At 41.1% G+C, this 10,772-nt stretch overlaps 1 protein-coding gene across 1 annotated transcript; it reads right to left on the minus strand.

Annotated features, from left to right (window-relative positions):
• Nucleotides 1–5,461: 5,461 nt before the first annotated feature.
• Nucleotides 5,462–10,239, minus strand: LOC141375109 (uncharacterized). Its single transcript, XM_073907210.1, has 2 exons — nt 10,126–10,239; nt 5,462–9,589 (listed from the first exon to the last, which is right to left on the minus strand). Exon 2 carries the CDS (start codon nt 9,279–9,281, stop codon nt 5,697–5,699), a length of 3,585 nt encoding a protein of 1,194 aa, XP_073763311.1. The 5' UTR covers nt 9,282–9,589; nt 10,126–10,239; the 3' UTR covers nt 5,462–5,696.
• Nucleotides 10,240–10,772: the final 533 nt, after the last annotated feature.

Raw genomic sequence — 10,772 nt, forward strand, 5'->3', positions numbered from 1 at the left:
TGTTTGATACCGCAGGTCCTAAAAGAGAAAAAACCTTCTGCATTTCTCTGTAACTTAGAACTTTGCACTGGGTAGGTAGCGTCAGAAAGCCGTGTGTGTATAAACTTTCCTGTCACAAAATGCGGCGAAAATCCTACACGGCGGTAATAGTTCGATTGCAGTTTTTACATGTTTACACCCGGAGAGCCGCATTTACAGCGGATCTTTCAGCCCATAATATTGTAGTGATATTAACGTACTGTAAGCTTTGTAACTAAATTATCTTGACTAAGGTATGTCTTAAACTAAAACTAAATGATATTATCTTTCACTTAATACTGTGTTACTCTCTGCTTGGAAGCTCATGTTCAAAAACCCATAATAGGGGCTCTTTAATTTGTTACAATTAATGTACATTAGGGTACATTTTAGAGTTTTATTATTTTAGAATGAACAGTCAGTTTTGTTTAGTAAACATGGAGTTTAGTAAACATCTAGACACTTTCACTAATATCTTCAGAATTCGTTTTTTAGCTCTAAACATTGTATCTAAATTTAAAGATCCTCAATGCTATTGTAGAATAAGTCAATACTACACACAAAAACAAATTATGGGCTTCCAGACACATTTACACATAGAAATGTGCCAACTAACAATCAAAGAGGTAAAAAAAAAAAGGGCAGATGGATAAACAGACGGAGTTGTCCAAGCCTGCTTTTCATCAGTCTCCTGCGCTCCAGCCAGATCACGTGAGCATCAGAGTCGAGCCCCTGCAGTGACACTATCTTCCTGTAGGAAGAAACCAATTTCTGTTCAGAGCTCAGCAAACCCAGATGCAATTTGATGATGGGAAGATTTCTTGGAGCGGGCAAGACCGAATATTTTCCATCTCTCAAATTACAAGTTTGACATTTGAAAGATTTACTAACATGGACGTTCCCTCACTTTTCTTCTCCTGTTTTATCAGACAGTTTTTTGACATGCTTAATGGATGGTGCCAACAATTCCCAACACCTCAAAAAACACCTCTCCTGCAAATACCCTAACCTCTCGCTGTCCTAACTCAGCCTGTTCTCCCCCCTGATGACACGCTATTCAAAAATGTAATGTGTGAAAACATCTCTGAAAGAGAATGCTGAGACTGCATAAGCCAACAATATGAAAAAGAGAAATCAGAGGCTTTGGGTTTTCATGCTCGCTGAAAATGGGTCTTGATAGTGGTCTAACCCTTCACGGTACACTGGCATTTTAAAAAATGCATTGAAACCTGCAGGCCAAAGGCTCTTTTTCCACTTCTGATGTATGATAAATGGATTTCACTAAGAAATGTTTACGTCCATTTTCACATTACAATCCAACCTTTCCGCAACACTCTCATCTCATCATCTTCACAGCCACTGGTGTAAAAGACAATCAGAAAGAAAAAAAGCTTCTCTCGTTCTGCAATGTAGAGAGTGAAACACGTATTGCCCTGACCTCTCTATGTTATGTGTCTGCGTGACCCCTTGTGACTGCAAGAGCAGGGAAACGTACAGGCAGCCCACTGATTTTCTCACTGTAATCTATCTTTGCCCAGTGCAGAGGAGGCCATCATTACCCAGAGTTCTCAGGCGACCACCAACATTGACCAGGACCTTTTTCTTTATCACTGCTACCCAGACTTTTGCTGAAGGGAGAAACACACAATAAACGTTCAAAGGGCAGATGCAGCTGTACAGAACAAATGCACTGATGACAGCAAAAAGGTCATCAACCGCATCTTTCAAGAGATTCCGATGGCTTATACCGTATAGAACTTTGTGTACGTTATTTTGCACCTAGAAATAACTGATGTAAACAGAAAACAAGAAAGACTTTTTATATAAACTCTGGCCTACAGCAGTATCTATAACATCGAGCCATTTAATTGGTTTTGCAGTCCAAGTGATTATTTCTTTCTCTCTTTATTTTGTGGGCTCTAACAATTTACAAGGCCAGATGGGTGAGGAATTACCTGAAGTGCATAAAATGCAAAGTCTGCTTATCCTCGTCTAATGTTTAATTGAACGTGATTTCATTTTTCATCCCACCAAATGAAAGTACAATAACACTAGCTTGGCTCTATCAAACTGCTTAATGACCTCTGCTTTTGTACCCTGTATAACCATGGAAATGACTTATGACTGTCAAGCTATTCTCTTATGCACTAGTTTTCCCGCTTGAAAGGAAGACACATCATCAAGGGAGTTTTAACTGGATTCCACTCATCCATTTATTGCATCATAAATGCAGCAGAAAGGCAGGTAAAAAGTATAACGTTGGAAAGTTGAAAGTAGAAAGTAGAAAGTTGAAAGGTGAAAAACCTTTAAAATAAACAAAAATACAACATATGTAATTAAATTGCAAATAAACATATATATACAAACATTTGTGAATTTTGTCTGATTTTTCACACAGTATTTCAAATATTATACTGAATTAACACTTGTTAAAGCACAATCAACAGTACAGTTTAATACTGAAATTAAATATTTAGTTTTAAGACATAAATGAAATGCTATTAATTTTGCTACTGCAGCAATCAGCTTATGTGCACGTGATCTGCTCATGCATGCATATGAATCACGGAGGAAAATTAACATCTTAACGTCAGTCAGATAGCACTCAAAATGATGATTAAAATAACCAAAACTATACATTTCTGCTTTATAACATCTTCTAGTTTGCAAATAACTATTTGTATCTTGAAATAATTAAGCAGCGGGCAGATAAGCACTGTTGGAGCAACTTTTTCCTCTGTGCCGAACTTGAACTCAGATGCTGCTTCACGGTTGATTTGCCCTCAAATACTGACATGACAGTCACGATTTTCATGCAATAACCAAAGTAAAGTTCTCACCGGCTGCCACTCCGGGACTTGATGATGGTTTTTTAACTGTTGTGCACTTTCTTTCTCAATTTTGGCGGAGATTCGGCTTTGGCGGAGGTTTCGTTTTGGCGGAGATTCTGTTCTGGTTAAGTTTCAGTTTCCTTTTTCCTTACGTGAATGCCGAACTACTGCATGTCCTTCCGCCTCTCCCTCCGACTGGCGGATGGATTTTTTTTTTCTCCTTCTATATTAGTTTGACTTGACACCTCCCACTCGATTTTCTTGGGATAAAGAGGAAATCGCATCTCTTTGAAGGCAAACTGTTTAGTTCGATTACTTTTAGCTTTCAAAAGGATGTTCTCTGAATTATTTACTCTTTTGTTCCTCTGCAGGAAGTAGAACAACTAGCCGTCTGACATCTCTGTGAAGGACAGTACTCGGGATCTTCTCTCGACCGATTTTGGACTCCGAAGAATTTGCCCTTGCTTTAGATGGTTTTGAGAACAGGGTAACTTGGGAATGTTCTTATATTTACATCTCTTACGACACCTTTACTGTCTGGATTGACACTGATTACTCTGCCAAGCTTGTATTGTCCTCTGAGTGCATTCTGATCTGCGATCCAGACAATATCTCCAATTGCGACATTTCTGTGCGTGGTGTGCCACTTGCTCCTTATGAATAAATTAGGACCTGCAAGCTGGCTCCAACGTTCCCAAAACTTATTCACCAATGACTGCATTGCTTGGAGTCTTTTGAAGGGATAGCTGGAAAAGTCAAAAGTTTTAATGTCACCACTTTGAGACGCTCGTCCGAGCAATAGCGAATTTGGCGTTGCATATTGAATGCAGCCTTCCTGAGTTTGTGCCCTGGCATCGATTGGTCGCTCATTAGCAAGATTAGCTGCTATTTGAAGGGCTGTATGCATTTCACTGTATGTGAGGGTGGACTCCCCTCCGCAGTTTTGGAGTGCCCTCTTGATAATGCGCACTGCAGCTTCAGCAGCTCCATTTCTATGTGGGGAATCAGCTGGGTGAATCTTCCAGATCCACTCAGTTCCGTGTTTTACTGCTGTTTCCTCCAGGGTAGATTTGTCAATTCCCTCCAGGAATTGGTACAGATCTTGCAAAACTGGTCTTGCTCCAATGAAATTGGTACCAGGATCTGAAAAAATCTTTCTGGGATAGCCTCTAATTGCAGCAAATCTTTGAAAGGCCAGTAAGAAACCTTCGGTTGACTGAGAGTTAACCAGTTCTGTATGGATTGCCCTGCTCGACATACAACAAAAAACAACACCCCAGACTTTCAGCAAGACTCTCTTCTTGACATCATCTTTCACATGGTAAGGTCCGAAAAGATCCAATGCTGTGAACTCGAAAGGTGCAGCTGGTTGGGTTCTTTCTAAAGGAAGATCACCCATTACTTGCTGACACTTTTTTGCTTTGTTCTTCCTACATTGTACCCAGCTGTCCACAACTTTTTGTGCTATTCTTCTGCCTTTTAATACCCAGGCTCTCCTTCGCATTCTAAGCAGAGTCTCAGCCAAGCCTCCGTGGCTCTCCTTGTGAGATTCTTGAGCTAGTAATGTGGAAATCCATGAATTGGAAGGAAGAATTGGAACACTCAGCTGATCATCTTGAAAGACCTGCACCCTGCCACCGCAGATCAACAATCCAGAGTCTGGATCTTTAAAGACAACTAACCTCTCTTTAGTGGTGTTTGGAAAGGTTACCCCCTCTTGCTCAGCAAGAAAAATGTCTCGTAGAGCATCTTCTCTTTCTCTTACTGAAATGGTTCCTAATGACAAGACTGCCTCCCACTTTGGTTTATTTACAGTCCGTTTTTTGCCGAGAAACTTCTTTGCAGCTCTCCAAACCCATGCTATTGTTTTAACCAGTCGTGACAGGTCACTGAACCGCTTTATGTCACACAAGTTCAGGACAGCTAAGCCTGCTGGTGGTCTTTTTTGTTCCGCTCGAACTAGGTTGGGGCTCTCAATTGGTTTCGACTCCATAGTCGGCTCCTTTTGCTTTGTTTTTGACCTTGTCAATACAGCTGCAAACGCTTTCTTTTGAAGTTCGTTAATGCTTTCTCGGGCAGTGATAGCTAAGTCTTTAGCTGACTTGACTGGCCATTCATCTACTGGTAATCTCAGGAATCTTGGCCCATTTTGCCACTCTGAACTTTCATCGAGATTTTGAGGGCTAGCTCCTCTAGTTATCACATCAGCAATGTTTTGTGGGCCTGGTATCCACCACCACTCTTGCGCTTTTGTGATTCCTTGTATCTCCCCGATCCGATTGGCGAAGAATGTTTTGTAGCCATAGCTTTCACGTTGTATAGCACCAAGTACTGTTTGGCTATCAACTAAATGGAACCATCTCTCCACTTGAATTCGGCTGTGCTGCTCAAAGTACTTTCGCAAACGTGAGGCGAACACAGCTCCGCACACCTCTGCCTTGATAGCATCTCCTTTTTGGTCTAAAGGAGTCAGCTTAGCTTTGGACTCCACAAGCCTGATTACTGGGCCCTGTTTTGAGTCCCATCTCAAGTACATTACAGCACCATAAGTGTTTTCACTTCCGTCAGAAAAGGTTATCGCCCAGGGGTGTCCTTCAAATTCTGGAGGTGTTATGGCTCCTGTGAATTTAATTTGGCGTAGTTGGATGTATTCCTCAAAGAGTTTGATAGCATCTTCTCTAAGGTCATCTGAGAGAGCAGCATCCCAAGTTTCATTTACTTGAAGTCTTGTATTCTTTGCTTCTTGAAAAGCTCTGCGAACCAGAATTGCTCCCTTTTGTTTGGCTGGAGTCACTAAGCCTACTGGATCATATACCCCTGATACCTGACTCAAGAGCTCTCTTCTTGTCAGTGGATTTGGTGGGCTCTAACTTGCTCCTGTGTTAGATTTTGTCCAAGTTTAATTTTCTTTTTTCTTTTTGAAAAATTGATGGATGTCATCACATACAACTTGTCGTCTTCCACAGAATAGCCTAGGCCAAGTGCTTTGTTGTCATCATCAAGCAATTGGTTTGGCAGAACCATAACCTTTTCCTTTATCTTACAGCACTTATTATCAGACTTTTCCCTCCCACTTTGACCTGAGAAGACCCATGGTTTCAGATGAAATCCTCCACCTTTCAAGATCAACTCTGTGTTTGCCACAATGGACTGTAGCTGGTCAAGGTCATTGTGAGATGTGAGAATATCATCAACATAGCTGTCATGTTGGATTACCCGTTGTTCCTCTTCAAGGTGAGCAAAGGATGGCAAATTAGCAGTTTCACGCATTGCCAGTTGCGCAATGCACCCTGCTGGTTTGTCTCCAATATTGACTCTTGTGATCGCGTATTCTCCCAGCTCCTCATTTTCAGTGTCTCGCCAAAGGAATCTGTGCAAATGTACTTCTTGGTCCTCCAACCAAACGGAGTTGTACATTTTCTTAATATCCCCCAATGCAGCATACACTCCACTTCTGAATCTCAGCAGAACAGCACGTATCTGGTTTAGAACGTCTGGTCCTTTAATTAACAGGTCATTCATGCTGACACCTCTAAATCTTTGGCTGCTATTCCAAACGAGTCTCACTGGGGTTGTGACTGAGTGAGGGTTAGGAGCGATGAGATGACTTACGTACCATACAGGTCCAGCCCAATTAGCAATTGAACTTTCAGGTAGCTTAACTGCAGCCCCTCTGTCAAGCATGTCTTTCACTTGAGCACTATAAGCTGCTTTCCACTGAGGATCTTTGGCCAACTGCTTCTCTGTACGCAGAAATGTAGCCTCAACTGCACGCCTGTTGTCTGGTAAGGAAGTTGGGTCCTGTATCCAAGGATATTTAGCATGCCAATGTGGCTCATTGCTGTGTTTGTCCTCCATGACATAAGTGAGACCTTCTTTTACTAACTCCAGCTCCCTCTCCTCAGCAAGAGACATTTCTTTTCCACCAGGTTGACAATTCCCGCAGCGACAACCCCCACACTTTGGCTCACATGCTGCACCAATGGAATCCCACTTCCACCATTCAAGAAAGTCTCGAGTACTGGTTGAGACGCTTGATTCATGGAGTCTGGCTAGTGGTTTGTTTGGTGGACTGTACTCAGTTACTTCCTCATATTTAACAGCAGCCAATCTCATTGATCGTGCAAAATGAGTCTTGGACCGGTAGGCAGATACAGTCACATCTTCGAAAAGCTCAGGATGAGTTCCTCCAATCGTCTTTCCAAGTGGACCATCCCACAATACCAGGTCTCCAACAATTCTGATCCTCTGTGGAGCCAACTGTCCTTCCCTATGGCTTATAAGCAGGTCGACTACTTTTGGCCTTGCAAGTTCGGCAAGAGGTATGTCTGGAAACAATTTTTTCAGTTGGTTCGGTTGCACTGTGTTATTAATTTCAGCGATGCTTTCCAACCCATAGCACGCCAATTGGTGGGACTTGAAGGTTCCCTGGGAGGTTCTCACCCTTATTTTCAGAAGATAACGTTTAGTCTTCATCCGAACCTTCATGCCTCCAACTCCATGGATTACAAGAGTTATCTTTTCTCCTTTTAGGTTCAGACGATCAGCAGCGCTGTGCGTTATGTAATTAGTGTCTGATGCCAAATCAATTAATGTCCCAATCTTTTGACCAGCATTGGCTGTCACATTTAGAAGCATCATGATTACAGGCAATTCTAGCAGTCCACTTTGTGCTAGTAAACCTGGCTTTTCCTTTGTCACATTGAACACTCTTGCTGTAGTGTTTGAGAACACATTTCTACACTGCTGTGCTAATTCTGGTGAAAGTCTGCTGAGAAAATCTTGCTGATCTCTAGTGTAGTCTTTTACACATTTCTCCGTTTTCGGACAAAGTTTGCTCTTTTTCTGGTCAGCACGTTTCTCCTCTCTTTTAGCATTAGGGCATAAATAGTAGTGATGCTCAGGGACACCCTCATCTTCACAGTCTTGGCTTTTGCACAAGTAGTTTCGTTTGCAGAATGAATACTGCTCATGGACCTCAAGGCATCTTTTACAAGCTCCGAGTGCACTTACTGCAGCCTTTTTATCTACTAATTTCGATGCCCGGAACTGCTTACAGAAGTAGAGTTTCCATTTATGCTTAGCATCACCACAGACTACACAACCAGCCTGGCCAGTGTTTGATTTTGTAGACTTTGTTTTTGCCCATTTTGGTTCGTTTCGCACATCCTTTCTGTTAGGTTCTTCAAGTCTTAATTGTTCCAATTGCTCGTAGATGTTCTCTTGCTTTTTGAGGAAATCCAAAAGGTAGTCAAATCGATTATCTGGTGTGACTGCACTCTGTTGGGCAGATGCGTGAATAAGCCATTCCTTTTTTAAACTTTCAGGAAGTTTTCCTTCTATCGACTTTGTTACCAGTGGGTTGTTTATGGCGCCAGTATTTCCAAGATCACTCAAATCTCCAAGTGCCTTCTCTACTTCTTGAATTAGTTCAACTATTTTTCGTGGTTGGTGACTTCTAATGGGAGGAATTTTTTGCAAGTCTTCCACTATTTCGATAGCAATTGCTGTCTTGTTGCCATAGCGATTTTCCAAGACACGAAAAATTTCATCAGCAGAATTATAAGTGGTAAGGCGGAGTTCTCTTACAATCTTTTCTTCAAGACTGTCTAGTAACTGAACCTTTTTGACCTCCTTAGAGCCAGTGGGCTCACCCTGCTTTTGGAGTGCCTCCCAATCCTTCTTCCATCTGTGAAAATCTCTCTTGCTACCAGAGAACTTTGGTAGTGTTGCAGGTTTCAACTTAATTGTTGCTATGGGGTAAGTAGAAATCACTGGGACACGTGCTATATTCCTAGCCTCCTCAGCTTGTCTTGCTTGCATGAAATCAGCTTTCCTTGCCACTAACCTGGTAATGTTTGCTTCGAGTCCTCTTTGTCTCTGGCTGAAATCTCTCTCATCACCTGATGGGATGCACCGTTGCCATTTGTTGTACATCTCCTTTGCATTTTTTATCAGATTTTGAAGGTGACTAAGCATGAAATCGTATGCTTCATGATTTCCAGTTGGATCTACTGCTTCGACTCTATCACTCTCAGCTTCAGCAACCTGCAGTGCCGTGGACAGTTCAACATCCCCATATCTAGTCCATAACGTTTCATGAAGAAGAACTTTCACTTCATCCAGTTTTAACTCACAGTCGCTTGCAGTCTTCTCAAGGTCGTCTTTTTGCTGTTCTGTTAATTCAGCTGACTGGTCTGTATCCAGATTTGCCTCTATTTCTGCAACCATGCCTGCTTCAAGATCATCATTTACTTCCATGACTTTCTCTGCTTGTATTGTGAGTTTATTTAAACTGTCTTGAAGATCCATCTCTGTCATGTTTTTACAAGTTTTGAATATATTGTTGGCTAGACGTGTGAATGCCCTTTTTTCCACTGTCCTTTTTGCTTTTAGTTGTTCGAGTGACTTTCCTACCGCCTGTGTGGCCATTCTTCACAGTTATTCTTCAAATTGAATATATTATCTTCTCACTTGCCTTTTTTGAGTCAAACAGGTTTCCAGTTTTCCTGGTTTCCTGTTTTTTCACTGTCCAGTTTTCCACTGGTCCCGGTTTTTCACTGTCAAGCTATTCTCTTATGCACTAGTTTTCCCGCTTGAAAGGAAGACACATCATCAAGGGAGTTTTAACTGGATTCCACTCATCCATTTATTGCATCATAAATGCAGCAGAAAGGCAGGTAAAAAGTATAACGTTGGAAAGTTGAAAGTAGAAAGTAGAAAGTTGAAAGGTGAAAAACCTTTAAAATAAACAAAAATACAACATATGTAATTAAATTGCAAATAAACATATATATACAAACATTTGTGAATTTTGTCTGATTTTTCACACAGTATTTCAAATATTATACTGAATTAACACTTGTTAAAGCACAATCAACAGTACAGTTTAATACTGAAATTAAATATTTAGTTTTAAGACATAAATGAAATGCTATTAATTTTGCTACTGCAGCAATCAGCTTATGTGCACGTGATCTGCTCATGCATGCATATGAATCACGGAGGAAAATTAACATCTTAACGTCAGTCAGATAGCACTCAAAATGATGATTAAAATAACCAAAACTATACATTTCTGCTTTATAACATCTTCTAGTTTGCAAATAACTATTTGTATCTTGAAATAATTAAGCAGCGGGCAGATAAGCACTGTTGGAGCAACTTTTTCCTCTGTGCCGAACTTGAACTCAGATGCTGCTTCACGGTTGATTTGCCCTCAAATACTGACATGACAGTCACGATTTTCATGCAATAACCAAAGTAAAGTTCTCACCGGCTGCCACTCCGGGACTTGATGATGGTTTTTTAACTGTTGTGCACTTTCTTTCTCAATTTTGGCGGAGATTCGGCTTTGGCGGAGGTTTCGTTTTGGCGGAGATTCTGTTCTGGTTAAGTTTCAGTTTCCTTTTTCCTTACGTGAATGCCGAACTACTGCATGTCCTTCCGCCTCTCCCTCCGACTGGCGGATGGATTTTTTTTTTCTCCTTCTATATTAGTTTGACTTGACAATGACTGGATAATTGGTATTTTCATTCAAAGAATGGTTAGAATGAGAAAAAGACAAGAGAGGCTGGTGGCCAATTCCAAACACAAACACGGGAAGGTCTCTCTACACTTTATTTGTCATTTGACACAAACGTATTTGTCATGTCATTTGACATATTTTGCCTTGTTGATATGTCAACATTGATATTTGCTGTCAATTATGTAAAATATGATACTATCTGTGACTGTAAAGCATACACACAGTGCATCACTTAGCGGCATGATACATGCATGTGCTCCACATAAGTTTGTCCATCTTATTTATAAGCACTATGAACAGCAGCTACGCTAATTATTCTCTTCCTTTTCTATTTCCACCTGGGGATACTCATCCCGAGTTCCTCAGATCACGTAGCGCCACTGATTCGATCCAAG

The sequence above is a fragment of the Danio rerio genome, chromosome 7, assembly GCF_049306965.1.
Source record: "Danio rerio strain Tuebingen ecotype United States chromosome 7, GRCz12tu, whole genome shotgun sequence".
Classification (NCBI taxonomy): domain Eukaryota; kingdom Metazoa; phylum Chordata; class Actinopteri; order Cypriniformes; family Danionidae; genus Danio; species Danio rerio.

What these genes read in the sequence shown, in the direction of transcription:
- LOC141375109 (XM_073907210.1), bottom strand. Translation starts at nt 9,281, where the DNA reads ATGGCCACACAGGCGGTAGGAAAGTCACTCGAACAACTAAAAGCAAAA.